The 21,122-nt window shown below is 39.2% G+C and overlaps 3 protein-coding genes across 4 annotated transcripts; 1 reads left to right on the top strand and 2 right to left on the bottom strand.

Moving 5' to 3' along the window:
- Window positions 1-235: 235 nt before the first annotated feature.
- cldn1 (claudin 1) lies at window positions 236-3,964 on the bottom strand. Its single transcript, XM_086075321.1, has 4 exons — window positions 3,593-3,964; window positions 2,149-2,313; window positions 623-707; window positions 236-538 (listed from the first exon to the last, which is right to left on the bottom strand). The coding sequence occupies exons 1-4, from the start codon at window positions 3,813-3,815 to the stop codon at window positions 379-381; spliced, it is 633 nt and encodes a 210-aa protein (XP_085931447.1). The 5' UTR covers window positions 3,816-3,964; the 3' UTR covers window positions 236-378.
- A 919-nt stretch (window positions 3,965-4,883) lies between these two features.
- Window positions 4,884-8,895, top strand: LOC147181939 (uncharacterized). Of its 2 annotated transcripts, XM_086079681.1 has the most exons (3): window positions 4,916-4,965; window positions 6,660-6,750; window positions 7,215-8,895. In XM_086079681.1, exon 3 carries the CDS (start codon window positions 7,221-7,223, stop codon window positions 8,787-8,789), a length of 1,569 nt encoding a protein of 522 aa, XP_085935807.1. In that variant the 5' UTR covers window positions 4,916-4,965; window positions 6,660-6,750; window positions 7,215-7,220; the 3' UTR covers window positions 8,790-8,895. The 2 variants fall into 2 exon arrangements, with proteins under 2 accessions (XP_085935808.1, XP_085935807.1); XM_086079682.1 differs by lacking the exon at window positions 6,660-6,750 and having other exon boundaries at window positions 4,884-4,965.
- A 7,994-nt stretch (window positions 8,896-16,889) lies between these two features.
- Window positions 16,890-19,528, bottom strand: LOC147181938 (transcription factor HES-1-like). Its single transcript, XM_086081592.1, has 4 exons — window positions 19,164-19,528; window positions 18,972-19,067; window positions 18,800-18,887; window positions 16,890-17,807 (listed from the first exon to the last, which is right to left on the bottom strand). The coding sequence occupies exons 1-4, from the start codon at window positions 19,248-19,250 to the stop codon at window positions 17,377-17,379; spliced, it is 702 nt and encodes a 233-aa protein (XP_085937718.1). The 5' UTR covers window positions 19,251-19,528; the 3' UTR covers window positions 16,890-17,376.
- Window positions 19,529-21,122: the final 1,594 nt, after the last annotated feature.

Below are 21,122 nucleotides of genomic sequence, written 5' to 3'. Positions count from 1 at the left end.
TAAATAAATGATCACTGGCATTGACAAATGCAAAAAATAAAATAAAAAATAGTCATTGGTCTATTACAAGTAAATGAGCAAAAATAATAATTAAAAGGTAAAACAGTGTCAATCTTTATTGATTTAAACCAACATTCGCATTCAGTTAGTTGTAGTCAGTATATATGACATTGAAGAACATAAAAAATAATTTTTTTTTTTTTTTTTTTTTTTTTTTTTTTTTTTTTTTTTAATATTCTAATGTTAGGGCTCTCCTATAAAAAATATTTTAAAAAGCACAAATCAATATATGTCTAACAAAGCCAATATCCTGAACATCCTGCACAACAAATACTTAACAACCTGCAATGGCCTGTTTGTTCTGCTTAGAAAGTCATTCTACACGAAGTCTTTGCCCGAGTTGCTGGCCGGGTTGGTTTGTGGGTAGCGGGAAGCCCCTGAGCCCTTTTTGGGGCAGTTGCAGCACAGGAAGCCTCCGCCGATTATGACGAGAAACGCAGCTCCCCATCCCACAAAGAGAGCGCTTCCAAATTCATACCTGCCGTTATGTCACACACGATTAACATTGCGGCATCGCACATGAGAGAGATCAAAGCAAAAACAGAAATTCTAGTGAGATCACCTTGAATTGGTCGGCGTGAACGGGTTGTAAAAATCTTGGGCTATTCGGTGGGCATACCAAGATGTTCCCACCAGGGCAAGGAGGCCTGCGAAAGCAAGAGGCAAAAAAAGAATAACGGTGTCATTTCAAAAGTCAGGAGAAAACAATTCTTGCAGTTCATGTGCTATATCTCTTATGTTACATCATCAGATGTGACAAAAACCACTCACAGTCTTTATATATTTACTTTTGAGGGCAATACCCATTTTTCATGTGATTTTTTTTAAATTCAAATTTGAAATGAGGCTTTGGATGGGGAATATTGGTACCTCTGATTTATTTATTTATTTATTTATTTATTTATTTATTTATTTATTTATTTATTTATGTATTTATGTATTTATGTATTTATGTATTTAGTTATTTATTTATGTTTTTGTTTATTCATCTATTTATTTATTACTAATCTGTTGTATCATCTGACATACATTTTCTGTGGCGCACATTCCTCCTGCAGTTCCTGCTTAACTCATGCACTGCCATTGACAGCTATAGACGTCAAAAATTCATTTGAACTATTTCTATTAGTTTAGTTTTTTCCATTTTTGTTAACAAGAGTATGAAAACCTATAATTTTTTTTGTACATTTAAAATAGATATACAATTTGTGATTAATCGTGAGTTAACTAGTGAAGTCATGCGAATAACTATGATTACAAATTTTAATCGCCTGATGCCCCTAATTTTGTAAAATATTTTTTTCTTTTAAATAATCTTTTAAGAAAAGATTATTAAAAATTAGGGGCGTCAGGCAAGTACGATTTTTAATCATAACTAATCGCATGACTTCACAAGCTAACTCACAATTAATCACAAATTTTATATCTGTTGTAATACAATATAAAAAACACTAGCTTTTCATACTCTTGTTAACAAAAGTAGGAAAAAATGTTAAACTAAAATAAATAGTTAAAATGATTTTTTGACGTCTATAGCCGTCAATGGCAGTGAATGAGTTAATAAGCCCCCAAAATGTCGATCAATCAAGATCTCAACCATGGCTGACTTTTGTGATGAGAAAAGTAATGAGCTCATTTTGGCTAAGGAAGTAGTCGAAAGTAGGCTACACGTTACTTACCACCAGTATGTCTCAAAACATTAGACTTGCTATTTCCCTACATTGTATTTGTATCTATAGCATCATGTCCCCTTTAAAATGTATTCACATATTTAAGTGACACTAAAGCCCTTCATCAAAACTTCATATGCAATATAACAATAATAAAATACACAATTCAATTCGTTGTTACCTTTCTAAATGCTGATTGTTGTCACACACAAAAACAATGTAAAAAAAACAACAACATAAAATTGTACCATAAATGTATCAACAATGAGCAACTAATAAACATTGTGATGAAAAAAAAAAAAAAAAAAGTACTGTAATCGTATAGTGTAAAAGCAAGAAAATAAAACACGCTGTCCAGTCACAAAGTATGAGTTACTTCCCAACCCCCATCAAAAGGCATATATTTAAACCAAATCACCCGCTATGAGCAAGAGGATTCCGCTCGTTAAGGCCACTTTGTTTTTCTGCTCCGGCTGGTCTGCCAAACATGTGGTGCACTTCAAGCCCACCATTGCCACCAGGAGTGCAATCAAGCAGAGAAAGATGGCCGTCAACATCAGGCCTCGTGTGCCCAAAACAATGCCTGGGGAGACAAACGCACAGTACAAGTTAGCGTTAGCTTGTTGCCCACACGCCATCGAAAGGTCGCCAATAATACTGCACTTCTATCCTGAAAAACAAATCAATTACTCGATAGCACTTATTTTCACCTAAATTCTGTCGCTAACATCTTATTTTCTAACATTTTCTATCTTTCCTTTCTGGCGTGAAGCTAGCAGGCTTTTGTTCGACAAAATAATATGGTTTGGTGGAACAGGTTGCTTCTAAATGCTCTCTTTGTATTTGTTGCTGCTCCATGTTTGTTTAAGTAGCAGTTGTTTGATGCTTTATGGTCATAGTAACATCTATGATAATTGCGGATGGGCGAGTACTGATACCAGGTATCGGTAATCAAGCCGTTAACAGCTTTATTTCAAGGTATCCGGTTCTCACAATGAAAAACCCTATATTGGGATATAATATTGGTCTTTCTTTAAAATGATCTGTTGTATATAAATGTTATGTATCAAAAGTACTAGTGGTATCGGTACTTGGTATCCGTATCGGTGGCAACTCAGTGTTGAGTACTCGTACTGGTATTGGTCTAAAAAATAAAGCCCTAATGCTAATGTCAGTTAACACGTCTGTGGCATTTTGCATTATACATTGGCATTGAGCTTGCTAGACAAAATTAAATAGTTTGGTTCAACATTTTTGTAATTGAATACACAGCTTATTATTCTTGTTTATTTTATGCGTCAATTTTAACAAGCAGCTTGAAGCAAGCACACTTGGCCTCTTATTTTAAAAACATGATATTTTATTTCCTCAAAGTGGTGTCATAAAACAATCACCAGACAAATAAATATGCTGTAAATGTAATGTTTAATTTTTATGTTATTTATTCATTTATTTTTTGGGGTTGTACTTTGTATGGTCTGACTATATTGCAAATGTTCACATGTTGTGGGTGGGTCTGGAAAATGATGTCATAGGGAGGAGGTTTCTTTCAACTTCAAGCCTCTATTATTCTCTCTGTTCCTCTTCTCCTCCCACTTTTTGATCAGGCATGGCTCGGTATTTGACTGACATGTCCCTGCATGCATGCAGGCTGCACTTCTTCTTCTTTTTTACGCCCCGGGGAAGGTTTCAATGAAACTACAGCCTTTTATAGAACATCTATTAACCCCCAAGCAAAAAGGCACATTTAAACTTGAGACCATTTGTTTTAGATAATGTCATTGAATCCTATTTGTGAAAGGAAAACAATTCCTAAACAACATCAATAGAAATAGGTTACACTTCATATAATGGAAGGTTACCTGGCAGTTGTAGAAGTGAATCATACACTTTACACTGAACTTGGCCCGTGCTCTGCGACGCACACGACTTCCAAAGGCCTTCATAAAGCGCCTGAGCTGTAATGATGTTGTCTCCTGCGTAGGATGAAGCCTTCCACTCCACCATGATGGTGGACGCGATCCCGCCAATAAAACCCAGGAAGGCCAGCGAGAAGCCAAGAAGTTGAATTCCAGCATTGGCCATCTTTCAAATCAACAGTAAAAATACTCTTACAAATCACATCAAATCCAGGTTTGAATTGAAAAATTCCAAGGAGCAGGGTGTTTTGGTGCTGTGATTCTTTCTTTGTCACACACAGTTTCTTTTTTTCCCCTTTTTTCTAGCTGTGCATCTCAGGGAGTGACCTGGAGAAAAGGGAGGTGCAGTACAGGTTAGAGTTGATTGTGCGCCCCTAGTGGGCATAGTAGTGTTCTGCACGTTTTCCCCAGGAATAATATGACGGTCCTGAAAATAACAATGTAGCGGAGCTAATGCTGTCAGAGCAGAGTGGCGCAGCGGAAGCGTGCTGGGCCCATAACCCAGAGGTCGATGGATCGAAACCATCCTCTGCTAAAAGGAAGTCTCTTTTTAGCACCATATAAAATAAGACTTTCGATCATTTGACCTATCTGCAAACTACAACCACAGAATAGCACGCTGTGCATTATTTGCCACACAAACTCAAATTGTAGTTCGATTAAGAGGTGTCCAACGTTATTTCAGTCGAAAAACATGGCACACATCAGAAGGTTATGAGAAAAACCGACTGAAAGAAAACATAAGCAAATTAAAAATTTACACACATATATATCACTTTTTTTTTATTATAAAAAAAAGGACTTTTAATGAAATTTTGTCACATAATTTTATCTCAAATTAAACAAAAAATCATTCGTTTTAAAGATATTCTTCATAGAATGTGACAAAATATTGGCAATGTTATATATTTCATCATAAAATTAATGCAACATCGTGTTTAGTTTTTTTGAGTCTCTGTACTTGAATAGCTATTTCAACTGAATACTTATTCCTACTCAAGTAATTATTTGGAAGATTAATGATTGTGCAAGAGGGTTCCTTGCTGTATATTTAAAATAACTCCATTCATCAACAAGTACTTAAGAACAGTAATGATTAGTTAGTTTTCCCATTTGTTAGCTTTATTGGCATACCAAATGTTTCAAAGTGACTTCTTGTTGAGAGCAAAATAAACTAAACTGACAGACCAACTGGCCAGCGACCAAAGGTTTGCTCTTGCCTCATTTCGGCTTGTTGTGCTATTTGCTTTTCAGTCAGCTGGCTGCCGAACCAACAGGGAATTTCATTTCTACGCTCCAAGATTTCAGCAGCAAAGGTGAGTTGAACAGCGCCATCGTTCTTACTTACGTGGTAGCAAGTAGCAAATTCCAAATGCTTTCTTACTGCACTTGCAGGAAGTCGATTTTTCCGTTATCTGCACTTGATTTGAATATGTATTTTTCTGATGATTTCTTACTCCCTTTGAAAACAGATACTACCATACCGTACTGTACTTTCTCATCCTTACTCTGTCAAAATTAGCTTTAAAAAAATGATGAAATGCAAATGTATTGTACTCAAAGGTTAAAAACAACTGGACTGCACTTAACAAATATACTGTACTGGATTAAAACAAATGTTGATGCTACTCTAACATTATGCACCGTTTGAACATGTAATTTAATGATTTTGCATACCACTAGAGGGAGTGCACGCACCACTAGTGGTACTCATTCTACACTTTGGGAATAAGAAACAAAACTTTACGTTTTACTTTTGTACTCAGCCTGGGCTTTATTCGTGTACTAAATTTAACACACCACCAAGAAGATTGCTAACAACCCAGTGATGGGAAAAAAACAAAAACAAATGAGGTTTGAAAACATTTGTAAAAATCATGACAGTTTTTTTACTCTTTTTCTGTCAATAATTTTTCAGTTTTATTTAGAAAAATAATCTCTAAATTATTTCACATTCACAATGTCTTTAATAAAGCTAAATACAATCAAAGGAACTGTACTGTACTGTTCTGAATTGAAAAACATTTAACCTAATGTAACATAATACAAAGGTTGGACATTTATTTTAATGATTCTTTTAGGCACCTCTAGTGCAGGGGTCAGCAACCTTTCCTGTCAAAAGTTGACATTTTAGACCAAATAGGTGACCAAAAAATCTGACTGGAGCCACAAAACATTTGAACATTGTGATGAAGGAATGCGTGTGTTGCTGTGCTGAGGGCCCAAGAGCTAATTATAGCTGCACCATAACAGAAACATATGCAGCATCCAATACTTTAAGATTCATTTTCGTCTACCTTTTGTCTTCCGCATTTTTCATTTCGATTTTATACCTTTCTGTCAAATTTCTGACATTTTTGGCAATTTTATGGCCATATGAGAATTTTCTGCCTCTCTTCTTTTTTGGACATTATACGGCTATTCTTTGTATTAAATTTATTTATTTATTTATTTATTTTTACATTTTTTTCTGCCATGTTTTGCTATCAATTTCTGATATTTTTGGCAATTATGTGGACATTTTATGGTAATTTTCAGGATATTTTTTGGGACCTTTTATGGTTCTTTTTTGAACATTTTCTTTCCTGACTTTTCTTTGTGTGTGTGTCATTTTGTGGAAATTTTATGGTAATTTTCAGGATTTGTTCTTTTGTTTTTGGACATTTTATAGTTACTTTTTAAAAGTATTCTGTCCTGCCTTTTTTTTTTTTTATTCAATTCTCCGACATTTTTGGCAATTTCATTGATATTTTCTGGTAATTTTCCGCTTTTCTTCTTCCTTTTTTAGATATTTTATGATCACTTTTTTTTTTTTTAATTGGTCATTTAAAAACCTTTTTCAATTACCTTTCTTCTGGCAACTTAAAATTTTGGACTCTGACATATTTTTGAATATTTAATGATTATTTTTTCTAATTAAATCATTGATTCACTTAAAGAATATTATTTATCTAAAAAGTAAAAAGTAAATAAATGAATAACTATTAATTTCTACTATTCTTTTTTTTAGAGGCGCAAGAGAGGGTCTAAAGAGCCACTTATGGTTCCAGAGCCACAGGTTGCAGACCACTGCTCTAGAGGGAGCCTGTATACCACGAAGGGTACTTGTAGAACCTTTTTTTTCGTGCTCATTGCAATTCTAGCACAAAGCACAATCTAACTGTGCACATTAGGGGATTTTTTGGGGGGTATTTTCTTAGATGAGTGCACGAGTTAGTGGTTGTTTGCACCATTATGCGCCGTTGTGGGAGTGAACAAAGCCGACTCCTGCCAATCAAAGCGGCTCCCCTCATTAATACATTTAAATTCATTGTGATCAGCGGGTGCAAAGTACATTTAAAAGGAACTTGAAGATCTCGGCTTGCACTTGGGAACCAACTTTCACCTTCGATTGTCCTTTTACTTTTGTATTTGAGTGTATTTCAGTCAATACTTTTTTAACTTATACTCACATAGATATTTACAGTAAGTTGACTTCCATAAAGAATTTGAATCACCACTTACCACAGTACCAAGTGTGATTACTTTTGCCACCTGTTTACAAACCTCCTGTATGTTTCTATAGGACAAAATGGACAGAGGACTTCTGGCAATTTTGTTCCTGCTGTCGCTTCTATGTCCCAGAGTCGCCATGTTGTCCCACATGTTGTGTCCATTCCGATGCCAGTGTTTCACGCCAGCCCAAGTCCTGTGTGCTGATGAACATATGTCATCTGTGCCCAAGAACATATCGCAGGAAGCCAAGGAAGTCATCATAATGACTTCAGCCTTGCAATATTTATTCCCCACCACCTTTGAGGCGAGTCCCCAACTCAGCAAGCTTATCTTCCTCAACAATCCGCTGCGAAGTATTCATTCGCAGGCTTTTCAAAACCTGTCTGGGCTTGAAGAACTGGAGATTAGTGGCAACCCTTGGCTGGAGCATTTGTTTCTGGGGACTTTTTCCAAGCAGGCAAACTTGACCAAGCTGCAGCTCAACTATAACAGGTTCCAGACTGTTCTTCCGGGCATGTTTAACGCTCTTAAAAATTTGGAGAGCCTGCAGATGAAGGCCAACATCATATCAGATTTACCCATATTATTGTTTCGGAATCTTCAAAATCTGCAGCTGTTGGATTTATCTCTTAACAAAATCCAGAAGGTGGAAAAAGCGACTTTTTCTGGTTTGACTGGACTGGAGATTCTTAAAATAAACAATAACTACATCAGCAATATTTCATCTGACACTTTCCATCATGTCGGCCAGCTGATGGAGCTTCACTTGGAGGGCAACAAAATATCGGAACTTGCTGATGAGATTTTTTCTGTGTTTACCGAACTGAAGGTGCTGAACCTCCGCGGGAACCGTCTCATAACTTTCAGCGGCAACGTGTTTGGCCGTGAGGGTTCAAATGTGACTTATTTGGACCTGAGAGGGAACAGGCTGACAGAAGTGTCCTCCTTAAGCACGCTGAAATCCCTGACTGACCTTCTCTTGTCATCCAATCAGCTTTCCAGCCTTCCTGAAGACGTTTTAACAAATGTCACCTCACTCGAGAATCTGGATCTCTCTGAAAACCGGCTCACGGCCTTACCAGGCAGGATCTTTGCTGACCTCAAAAGCATCAAAACGATCCACCTCCATAAAAACCAGCTGAGTTGGTTGGATTCCACATTGTTTCAGGACCAGGAGTTCATTCAGCAAATCTACCTTTCTGACAACCAACTGCAAAATCTCCCCTTAGGCCTCCTGGACCACTTTGCGCTCCCACACATATTGCGGCTACACGGAAACCCTTGGAAGTGTGACTGCCACATGTGGTATGTGCATGATTTAGTGCTGAACAACAACCAGCACATCGAGATGGCGGACAGGATGCTGTGCGAGAGTCCCGACTTCCTGCGGAGGCGACCGGTGGCGTCCATCGGCAGGGACGAGCTTCTGTGTCGTTTGCCCAAAGATGAGATGAGCGACCTGAGCAGCTGCACTCTTCGCAAGTCGAGTGACTCGCTGGTCATCGAGTGCAAAGTGGAGAAATGCTCTCCACTGACTGTGAAAGTGCACTTTGTGGAGCACAACGGCAGTATTCAGGAGCACATTTGGAAACATGACCATTCCCAGTGTAGCAATGTGACACTATCCGAGTTTGACATGCCGTAGAGTTCCATCGACAATTTGTTTCCTGACGAGCTATTGAGAAGGGTTGCCAGATGTGTTCGGACCTTCAGTCAATTCTGCAAATAAACAAAACAACTGATTACCAGCATGTGGGGGTGGATGAACCTTTTTATTTTTTTTGCAAGGTTCAGAGGTTCAGCACCCAGCTCGTTGTGATGATGTCATCATGAAAAGGAACATGTTAATCATCCATCAGCATGTACAGACCCATGTACACTAGACCAGTTTTTCACAACATGTATTGAATCAAGGCACGTTTTTTTTTACATTGGAAAAAAAAATGTCCTCCCAAAAAGGCAAATACACAGGTTAATTGTGTACCTTCTGCCATCTAGTGGAAGAGTATTTCATTGTTCTGTCTGTCACTGTACATCACCAGCATCGATAGATGATCAGGAGTAAAGAAATCATTTTCAGTCTAATTAAGTTCAATTGGGTTTCCCGTGGCACAATTGCTGCACATTTCCCAAACATTAGAGAGAGACAAAAATGGGAAATAAGATAAATGTAGTGATTCCAATCTATTCCAATTTGACTCCATAGTGCTTATGGATTTCATTCCTTATTGATGCATTTGTGTGTTGACTCACTGTTTTTCGTCCAGTTTTACTTGTTGACTCAGTGTTGGCATTAGACATGCTTGCTTAACCAATTCTGACTTTTCTAATAAGGGATTAGAAAAGATCTATTTTCGGCCTTTCTTCAAAATGTTTTAAAAGGAGAGTGTGTGTTTAGCACCATCTAGTGGAAAAGTGAAAAAGTGATCAAATTTGAACATTGCTTGTTAAGCATTGGTACACCAAATTGACTTGGGTATTGATTTAAGATATCACATTTCAAATCCATTGGTAACACAAATGTGATTAAGAAACAGTGAAAATTGAGAGCAAGTCAAATTTTGCCCATTTTCGAGGAGGAAAAAAAAGGGAAAGTCATTGAAGCATCTTTTGTAAAGATGATCCGACTGGCCACTTATCATCCTATGAAACACCCGGGATCAGCCCAGTGCTTCTGAATGCCAAGAGGGTATAAAGGCGCAAGAAGGGAGCGGGGAGGAGACAAGCCTGGACACAACAAGGCACACAGATGGCTACACCTTCAATACGGCATGCTAACCCAATGGTTAATAAGGGGCAAAGGTCACTGGGTTGATTGGGTTGTCTGTCCAGCGCAATGACGTCGCAATTCACATGACAATAAGAGCCTGGTTGTCTTACTTCCAAGTGTGAAGGTTTGACCCCAAGAGGACGTAATCCTCACTTGACCAGAGATGTGGAGCTGAAGAGGACACTCAACATTCAACATACAACTTGTTCAATTTATTCTGGCTTTTGTACTTTTAGATATATATATATATATATATATATATATATATATATATATATATATAGATAGATAGATAGATAGATAGATAGATAGATAGATAGATAGATAGATAGATAGATAGATAGATAGATAGTATTAGTAAAAAGTTTTGTATAGAGGCCTAGAATATTTGATGTATTAATTGATTAGTTTCTTCCTAAAATTAGTTAATCTATATGTTCTTACTTGTTTTTTTGTTTTTTTATTCATGTATCATATAAAATAATTGGTTGGTTTATTTATTGCAAAAAAATATTGTAAAAATAAAAAATGATTACAGTAATTGGTAATAATATTATTATGAAAGCAAAAACACATGCTAAAATAAAGTGTAAAATAAATAGACATAGTGACCATAGTTAAATTAATTAAGAATAAAATGCTAATTAAATTTAAAAATAAAAAATATTTTATTTTTTTATTCACAGCGATAGAGAGATTTTATTCCAAAATTAAACTAAACATAAAAAAAACTGTCATAAATAAATTAAACGATGTGTTGTCATTTATATAGATTTATTCAAATTAAAACAAAATATTATTAAAGCATTTCATGTACAAGTATTATCAAAAAGTAGAGGAATACAAATAAAAAATATATACATATATAATTTTTAAAATGTATATAAAAATTATACCATAATTGAATTAATTGAAATTTGTGTTTTTGTTCATACCCACTTATTTTTCGGTCAGCATTGAGTATACCCACTTCTAAATCCCCCCTGATGCACACTGTTCAGCCATGGCCTACCCTCCTCTGCATTTAACTGGCTGGTACCCACTGCCTACACTGATTAGATTGGATAACTTTTGGCATGAGGACTGATGAGCCAATCGGAGGCAGAGTAGGACGAGTCATGTCGAGAAAAACAATGCTTCAAATGCTCCCCCGAGTCACAATGGTGATCCAGAAATTTAGCTCAGGTGAACTGATTTGCCCTCGTACACGGGATACTTGATTGCAATGTGGGTTCGATTCTCGGGATGGACGCTGCTGGTTACACACTAACTACATGCTCTAGTTAAGTTTTATAGTAGCTAGCTATAGGCTGGTACTTGATTTTTAAATACCGGTAAATTAAAAACACAAGAACGGGGACAAAGATTAAGATTCAGAGGGCATTTTTCTGGACTACTTAAAAAAAATGGTGAAAATTGAGAGTATACCCATTTAATTGGAGAGAATTCTGTGTGATATATGAATTTACTGAAGAAGCCTGAATTGCTTCAGAGGTCAACAGAGTTATCGTCAACGCTAAATGACCCGTCAGCATCCATCAACGGTTGTCATCAGTGGACTAGCGGCAGCAGGTCCCGAGAGTTGTCCTGTGATTCCAGATGAAAAGCAAATGTTAACCCCCTGCTCAGAACCTGCTCAGTGGGCAGTGAGTGCTCCACACAGCCGCTTTTCAGAAGGGACACGGAAGAAAAGAGGAGAGGACACTTATCTGGTGAGACAAACAATGTCCAAAGGAACACAAAGCAATGAGGAGTCGAAGGAGGAGGTTCCCACAGAGTTTAGAGCGTCCAGCGTGGAGTGAGGTGACAAGGCCACAAAGAGGTCACAGGAGACTCAGTGCCTGAGGCAAGAATACTACTCGTACCAAGAACGTTAGTTGACATTTCAATGTCGAACCAAGCATTTATATGTCAAGGAACCATCACCGATAACATTGCGCACTATTATGTGAAATATAAGTGATCATATACAAAAACCCTTCTACACAAAAAATAATGTCCATGTCCCCAGGGGAGGGGGGGGGGCTAAATGAGCTAATGATAGCAAATTAATACATTTGTATGTGTCCCCCCCCCCCCCCCAATTACATAATTACATAGACAATTTTTGAACGCTAGAAACTCAAGTTGCATATTAGCATTTAAACTAAACAGATGCACCTTAAGCACATTTGTGGTTGCTTTTAATAGGCTACTCAAGATGTTATTGCGTTTGATTTAGGCTTAGTTTGACAGTAAAGTGCAACTGCGAGTTACATGAACCGGATTGAAGCGTCTTCACCAACAATCCCAATCACTGTTGTTTTGCTTAAACAAGTTCAGTCACTTGTGAAATGACAAGCACCCCCAGCTGCTATTATGTGGGCAGGTGACAATTAGATCCTCTGGAGGGTGACACGCCGCCTCCATGATACCATGACCCAAACTTCTCCAGAACACAAACGGGCCATTTTGTGCACTCTCAATGTGAACCTTGCTCAAACGAGGGTCAACATTTACCCCACAATGCATGTGGACGTGCCCGGGTGGGGGGTGGGGGTGTGGCCGCATTGGTGTTAGTGACCAAATTAACAACAGCTGACCTGATGTGGATGTTAAGTGGATGCAGTGATGTCATCACAATGGCATTGTGGTACACTGCCCTTTGTCTTGAGGATAACAAGACAAGAGACTATAAGCTCCTTATCGCCACATTACGATTATCGAGGATGAATCAGGAACGATGATGCCCCAACGCCCCTCCCAAGACCCGAAACCTGCTCCAACGCCAGCTAGCTTTCCAGATGGATTTTGTTATTCATGCAAGCCCTTCATCGCGTTTTAGTGCTCATTCTCCAATTAGGAGTGATTGCTCAAGAGGCCTTAGTCACAAAAGAGAAAGATGTGATCAAATGGTTCAATGACATTCAACAAGTGCCCTAACACATAGGTGTCAAACTCCGGTCCCGGAGGGCCGCAGTCCTGCAGGTTTTGGATGTTTCCGTTCTCCAACACGGCTGATATATGATCAGCTCATCAGCAAGCTCTGCATAAGCCTGATAACGATCCTGCTGATTGGAAGAGGGAAACCTCCAAAACCTGCAGGATTAAGGCCCCCGAGGACCGGAGTTTGACACCTATGCCCCAACACGAGGAAATCAAAAGCCGCATGATGTTAGTGGTAGCTACTTTCCCCAATCTTTGCAATAAATTGATTTGAAAGAACCTGGAAAGTGAATTCAGAGATGTTTGAAGGAAATTTCTAGTAAGCTGTAATTCAATGTTTCATCAGAAAAATTATGAAAATATGAATTTAAATTTAATCCCGCTCTAAAAATTGATTAAAACTAAATTCTAAAAATAAAAAGTAAAAAAAAGAACTAACTGTACTTTAAAATCCTAAACTATTATAACCCTGTCAAGCATCACTTCAAAAAATCTTCCCTTCAGATCGTCCACTTTACAGCGACTCGTTGTTCGCTGTGAGTGCACACGTCACGGAGATAAAGACAGAAAAGTAAAGCACAGAGGTGTGGACCGGGGTTTCACGCTTGTCTGCTTTAGAGTGCCTCATTGTCACGGCGTGGAGAAGCCTTGCGACAACTGAGTGGGATATTTTCCACTCGCCGGAGACTTAAAGGCAATGTTTTTGTGGTTCAAACATGTTGGGGTGCGTAGTCACGAAGTAGCATCCATTTTTATTGTCATAATGTTTGATTGACAGCTCAGGGGGCGTTGTTTAAGCACATTTGCCAGACACACCCACATTCTCAATAGCAAAGACAACAGCTTGATTTTTCATGATTTCGAAACCTGCTTTTATCCACTTGGCGATTTTTTAAAAATTATTCAACTTTAGCAGTGTTGTTCACAACACTTCTGCGTGGTGTGTCAAATTTACAAGACATTTACGTTTGTTTTACAGCTCATAGCTGCTTGTTACTGCAACACTAGCGTAGCTCATTCAAATTCTTTACACTTAGCCAATAAAGGTAATTCTGATTCTGAACAATCGTTTTCAGATACAATCAGTACACTTATGGACGAGATTCAAGTTCTATCCCGAAAACTCTTGAGGTGTCTCACGCATGGATTTACAGCGTTTCAAACAGCAAGGCGGAAATTGAAGTGTCCATTTTATGTGACGTCTCAACACTTTGTTGGGCATACGGCCAGGAAGCGCACGGATCCAGACCAAACAAGCGCTTCCTACTATCCGGCACACCCTTTGAAGATGGGATGACTTGTGATGCATCACCAGTCTTCCTCACTTTTAACGCCCTGGCCATTATGCCCTCTGTGTGGCTCCAAAGTGATAAATGCACGTCCCCCACTGCTGCGGTGTCAGCCTGACGCTTGATTCATGCATGTGGAAGCGTCACTTCCACTGGAATGTTGTGAGTGTTTTCCAAAACAACTTGCTAAATCAAAAAGGGACAAAGGGCATTCACCATTGATATCGAGAGCCTGATTCATTCCCGCGCCTCAGGCACGACTTGCCACGTCGACCCCCATCGAGCGCCATAACAACCCTTCAGACAATACTGCGCCAATTCATCCGCTGTGGCAAAGGCAGAGGAGTTTCCGGTGTATGCGACCGTTGTCACTTGGCTGGTGAGCCATCAATCACCGCGGACGGCAAAAGGGGCCAGACCAGCCCAGCTACAAATGTTTACACCTCTTCTCTTTGCAATGTTTTGGGAAAATGGCGCACCCAAAGGGGGGCAGCTTAGAAGGGTAAGACACAATAAGACAAAAGATAGAAGGAGGGGTCCAACCCCGCAAACACTCCCAAGAATGGCCATCATGTGTTGATGCTACCCCATGCAACGCCACTGCGGGTTCTCCAATGATGGAGGCAACCTGTCGCGACCTCTCGGCTTCTCTTATCTGAAGAGCGGAGCCGTGCATGAAGGCGTCAACGAAATCTTTCACAGCAGGACCTCAGGGAGCTGCCGGCAATCTCACTACTTGGTGAAAGTGACAGCATGCTCACCCCCCACTTCTTTCCAGCTATTAAAGCTCTTCCTGGACAAACAAGGGGAAGGCCCATTATGAAGATGGAGAGGGTCACAGAAGGAGGAGCCATTCAGCCTCTGAGGGGCCCACCTTTGTTTTTGTACTTTGGGGGTCTTCTCAAATGATGTTGGGGGGGGGACTCGCTTTGTCACTTTGTGCGCTTTAGCAGGCAGAATGGAGTTTTAAGTTCTAATGAGTGTGATGATTCACAAATGTAGAAATATTGTGCAAAATGTTGCTGCGGAATTGTCTTCTGTTTTGCCACACCCCCTTATGAAAGTGAAATATGAAACAAGAGGAATAGTGAAGGCGCTGCTCTTTGAGGCTCTTCATCCTGGTTGCTGGGTTGTCTCATTCGTCTCATTTGTCAATCATTTCTCAACATTTGCAGAAAAAAAGAAATTATTTTATCATCTTTGGACCTCCCTCAATGATACTTGTTTCGCGAGGTGGATTTTGCAATTCGTATCACAGCAAAGACCTACAGTTGTGTTGCCAGGTTTGCGCTAAATGCACAAAAGAGTGGCAAAGCAAATGGGAAATTATATTTAAAATGCAGACTGAAAATGTAAACAGGAAAGACTAGTTGAGTACCATGAATATCAAGTCATTCATTTAATAAATTGTAGCCAAGTCCCAAGTTCTAAAGTTGGCAACTTAAGACTGACTTTAATTGAAGTTTAACTAAACACCAGAAAGGCAGCTGTGTTTACCATTAATTTGAAAAGACTCGCACAGTAATCCTCCCCGTTAAATCGACAATTTTTTTCATTTATATGTGGAACTATACGGCAATGACTTCTGTTTACCATTATAAATGATCATGATAAATGATCAAATGTTACAGGCAAAGACCTTGCTAGTTGAGGGAGCTAGCAGCTACCTCCCTCAATTAGCCTCCAAGCTAGCTGCTAGCTTATCCAAACAGCTAAACGCTCACAAACAAACTCCACAGACTCCAGTTGTGCAGTGAAGTTGTCTATTTGTATTGTGAAAAAACAATGCTTGATCAAGAACGAACCGCGCACGCACGCAAATAATATCGACCACTAGGCAGTGCACCAACACAATTTACAAACTCAAAACAATGAACAGACATTAGATGGGTTTTCATCCACCTATTTTTATTCGATTTATCAAGAATTGCGAGAAAGAAACTGAATGGAAACGTCAGAAATTCGCAAAAAGGCTAAAAAATCGCAAAAAGGCTCAAAATTCACAAAAAGGCTCAAAATTCGCCAAAAAGTTTTTACGCCTGGAGGGGGTGGTTTTAGAAGCGTATCAAAAAAAGGAAAATGCGCATTTTGGCGATGGAAACAGGTTTTGCGAATAAGCGACTACAAGACCGGATATACGTCACATGCACGTTTGTAGTCACAATAAATGGCGGATGATAAAGTACGATGTGTTTGGGGAGACGAAGAAACACGATTATTTTTCTTTTTTTCCACTTACATGCGGGAGGGAAGCCAACAAGACAAACTACTTGCGTCCAGTCTGTCAAAACCAACATTCCCACCTGGAACTCCCCAATGTAACAAAGTTCCGTCACTACAACGTCATCTCGCGGCACAAATTCGCAAAAGAAGAGCGGATGGAAACGGACAGAAGTCACATGTCCGTTTTGCGCATTTTCACAAAATTTGCATAACATTTTCAAAACATTTGGATGGAAACCTGACTACTGCCTAGTCAGTTTGATGAGTTTGAGTTCTTCTTTCAATTTCCACAACTTTTTATTGGAAAGATTGTTTTGAAATATGAACAGTTGTGACCACCCGCAGTGGTCAGAAAGCAAAGTTTTGGCTCTGAGCTCTTTTACTGTTTGGGTATGTTGTAAATTTTAAGGTCTTTTTTCACGTCATTTGCATACCTTCGCAAAGTACCACAATGCAGATGAAGTACAGGATGACCAGCACAGCAGTTTAAACAACATAGAAACATTTTATTCATCTTGAAAAATACAGTGCTTCTTGACAACCATGTTAACCTCATTAGGCTAACAAATTGTGCCATATTGAATCGCTGTGCACATTCATGTGTCCATTTCACTTAGCAGGTTTGAAAATTATTCACTACAAATAATGTATCTTTGTTGGCCGGTGACGTATTGTGACAGACAGAACACTGAAATATTCTTCCACTAGATGGCGGAATGTACAATTAACCTGGTTTCGCCACCTGTCGCCATTCACACAACAGAATAAAAGCTTTGTACTCAACCTAACTCAGATGTCACACAAAGTAAATTTGTGTGAACACTTTTTGTGACATTTTTGTTTGGTGTTATTCCTTAGCTCAATAAAGTTGGCAAAACAGTGAAATACATCATATGGCAGCCAATCAGTAAACTTTCCTTCAAGGAATAAACAAAAAAAGTTGTAAACATGATCTCTCCAGTACCTTTACAAGAAGTATAAAAATCAAGTCAAATCATGTGATAGTCCAGTTTTGCCTTCCTCCCCTACCAGGGTCTCCACACAGAGTCTGAAGTGAGCGCAGGTGCACCGGGAGACATGTAATGGCTGCTTGGTGCACCCAAAGGTGCGAGAGCTGCACTGGGAACAAGAAAGGCAAAATGTCCATCAGGAGTTGGCACCACCTGGTAGCTGCTGTGGAGAGTGACGCTGTCTGCGGAGGGTCGAATCTGTGAGCCGCTTTTGCAAGGAACCTGGGGGGCGGTAATGCCATTTTGTCCGAGCGGGCCCGAGTGAGGCGTGTAGAAATTGACAGCGTTCATTTGGGAGACACGGGCCGCCAGGTGGCTGAGCAGGCGGGTCCTCGCCTCGGAGTTGACCTCGTCACACGCGGACAGGTAACGGGTGACCTCGCCGACACACTCACTGAAACCGGCCCGGTATTTACCCAGGACAGACGGGTCTGTGGTCACGGAGGCTGTGGAAGGGGACAAATAGATTAGATTAAAAAATATGTATATATATAATAATAATAATAATAAAAAATATAAAAAAATATATATATATATATATATATGTGTGATGCAATAAATATGATAATGAGCTGGCTAAGCAGTGTAAAAGGTGGGTGGAAATGAATCTGCACACAAATGTCCCATTCGTGGCTGACCAGTTTCTTTGGCACCGAAGTATTACAGCCAGAGGTGGGTAGAGTAGGCAAAAAAATTACTCAAATAAGAATAGGGTTACTTCAAAATTATATTACTGAAGTAAAATTGGTCATCAAAAAAATCACTCAAGTACAAGTAAAAAAATATTCGCTGAAAAGAATACTCAAGTACTGAGTAACTGCTTGAGCATGAAGTCTGATTTATTTTACTTTTTTAAAAACAATGTCATCAGATAGACAAAAAGATTTTAAAAAAAAAGTATGTGCAAATGCTGGCATCTTCAAATCATAAAATAAAAAATTACATTTTGAGCTTGTTGTGTTCTAACTTCTGCCATGGTGCTAAAGCAGAGCCGTTCAAAAGACTCGATTCGTTCGTGAACGTCACATCACTAGTGAAATGCTCCCACACAGTCAGTCAAGCTTACCTGAAAATACGCTAAATCTAACGTATTGGCTCTAATGTAGCCCGATAGAGTGTTGTAAGAGTAGCGTTACTTCTTCACACATCTACTCAAGTGAAAGTAAAAAGTATTGTGTGGTAAAACTACTCTTAAAAGTACTTTTTTCTCTCCAAAATGTTACTCAAGTAAATGTAACGGAGTAAATATAACTCGTTACTATCCGCCTCTGATTACGGCAATCGATTTCTTAACAAAACTGGCTAACTCAAATGTATCAAAACTATTTTCACTTCTTATTGTCTAAAAAAACAAAAAAAACAGGCAGAATTTCACTCTTAAGGCAACACAATCCTGAACGGCTCCTGGCAGAGTGAGGTTTCATATCTGTCTCTTTACCTGTCATCTGAAATCGTTGCATGTTCCTGAGGTGCTTCACGGTCATCTCAAGGATATCTGCCTTTTCCAGTTTGGAGTGTCTGGAGCTCTAAACACATTTTTAGAGTGATCATTTTCAAACTGCCACGTGAACACTGGTCGATATTGCATCCTGAGTGTGTCTTCTTCTTACATCTTTCCTGAGTGCGTCCAAGATGAGAGTCTTTAGGTGGCCCAGACTCTCGTTGATTCGCGCCCGTCTCCGCTTTTCCATAATAGGTTTGGAAGACTTGAAAGTCACACACAATTCGTTTTTAATATTAAATCAATCAATCAATAAATAAATAAAACGGTCTCTGAAAAGCAAAGGGACAATATAATTTACCTTTCTGCCCGTCGTCTGACTGCGTGTATTTTCCGCAGTGGAGTTGCCACTCGGCGCGGATGAAGTTTCCAAAGCACCCGCCGGCATCTTCACACGTACTCCTTCCACTTGAGGAGAGAGAGAGAGAGAGAGAAAGAGAGAGAGAGAGAGAGAGAAAAAAAAGAAGCGAAAATCGGGTCCCGCCTTCCCCTGGCAAAGCTCCGAGCAGTTTGACTATGACAAACGTCCGTCGCTGGCCAAAGTGTCACTACGTCAACAGAGCCACTGGGTCTATTTATAGAAGCGGAGGGCTCGCACGCGAGTGGCTCGTGCGCCATCTCACTCCAGAGGACCAATGAGAGCCCGTTGTACAACGCTCAATTTAGTTACACTAAACTAGTCAACTGCCAGTTTTGTGTAATGGGATTTTTTTTTTTTTTAAATAGATATATAATTGGCATAATAAGGGTAAACAGTGTTACAAACATAAACAGTGTTCACCAAAATTAAAAGAATGTTTACGAATGACTATCTGGAAAAGTCTCCCATGCTGAAAGTCATATTTTTAAGAGATTGCTGCTGCTAAGCCATGGCAGTAAAGACAATCAAGAAATAAATACAGTACTTTCATGGCAATCCAATGTCATGGTAAAAAAGAGCTCATTGACGGAGCAAACGGTGGTGGCCCACTGAAATACACTTCTTGCATAGGCTAATGCTAAAGACAAAAGTGAATCATAGTAAACAGCTTTCACACAGTTTGACAATTTTCATGTGTTGACCTTCAAACTCTGCAGATGCAAGTGCATACATTAACTATTCATTAAACATTCATATCAAACAGTAATAATGCTAAAGACACGGAATTGTTCTGACACGCTCACAACTTCATGCATACCTAAGAAACATCACCATCTATTTTTGCTGTCTGCCATTTTGTAAATGCAAAAGTAAGTGCCACATCCTGGCACTTCAGCCCACAGATTCGCTGGTGTATTGCAACAACATAATGAGGCTCTCTCTCTCTCTCTCCAGTTACATTAACAATAAAGACAACTTGAGTGACATAAAAGGACCACTTGGCATGTCTTTAACGGTATTTGTTCAAATGAGATGAAAATGACACATAAAGTACCTAAAAGTACCACTTGAGTAGAAATTCAAGTATTTCAGTATAATAACAATTTACCAATACAATGACATCAGTATTGATCTTCTTTGGACTGTTTGAACAGCCTATTCACGTTTCCTCGCTTGCACTTCTCAGCCGACAGACAAATGTTGTGAAGGTTCGTGGCACGCAAGCGTGTGCGTGAAAGACATTCTTCCTCAGTAGACACGAGGTCCGGAGTGTGTCAGAGGATGAAGTCTTCAGCACAACTTGAGGTACTCACTGACCCATGGTAATTCGTGCTCTGAGCTGAGACTGAAAAATACGCCGTGTTTATGTTAACCAGGTAGAGCTCTGGAAAGACAAATTATTTATAAAGCTCATGAGATTTGTTTTGATACCATTATAGCTTTTTGAATCTAGTTCTGTTTGATTTTGTACCAGTTCCATTGAAATCTTATAGCCAGTGCACTTTTCCACTGATAAAGTCATTCTGTCTGGCGCTGATCGACTTCAAACACTGTGTGAACCCCTCAGAGGTGAAATGACCCCAAAAGCCAGGCCAGTGTTTGCATTCGCTCAGTGAGATCAAGAAAGTGGCGTCAAGCACCACCACCTCCTCGTTCATTTTCACTTCACGTCAGGCAATCGCATTAGATCAAGTCATACCCGGGCTTAAATGCCTGCAAACAATTTGAAGTGATCCCCTCATTCGTTTGCTGCGGTTCTGTTTCAGACAATAGGAGAAATTACCTGAACAAAAACAAACAAAAATAGATTTATAATTTAAGCCATTTTGTGTGACACTTTTTTTTTATAACTTTCTGTTATAACTAGTTAACAGATCGTTAGTAAACTCTTAATTAATG

Source organism: Leptonotus elevatus, chromosome 1 (genome assembly GCF_054856555.1).
Source record: "Leptonotus elevatus isolate MCC_2025b chromosome 1, RoL_Lele_1.0, whole genome shotgun sequence".
Lineage (NCBI taxonomy): Eukaryota > Metazoa > Chordata > Actinopteri > Syngnathiformes > Syngnathidae > Leptonotus > Leptonotus elevatus.
The sequence above is the reverse complement of the archived record's forward strand: the minus strand, read 5'-3'. Positions and strand labels throughout refer to the sequence as shown.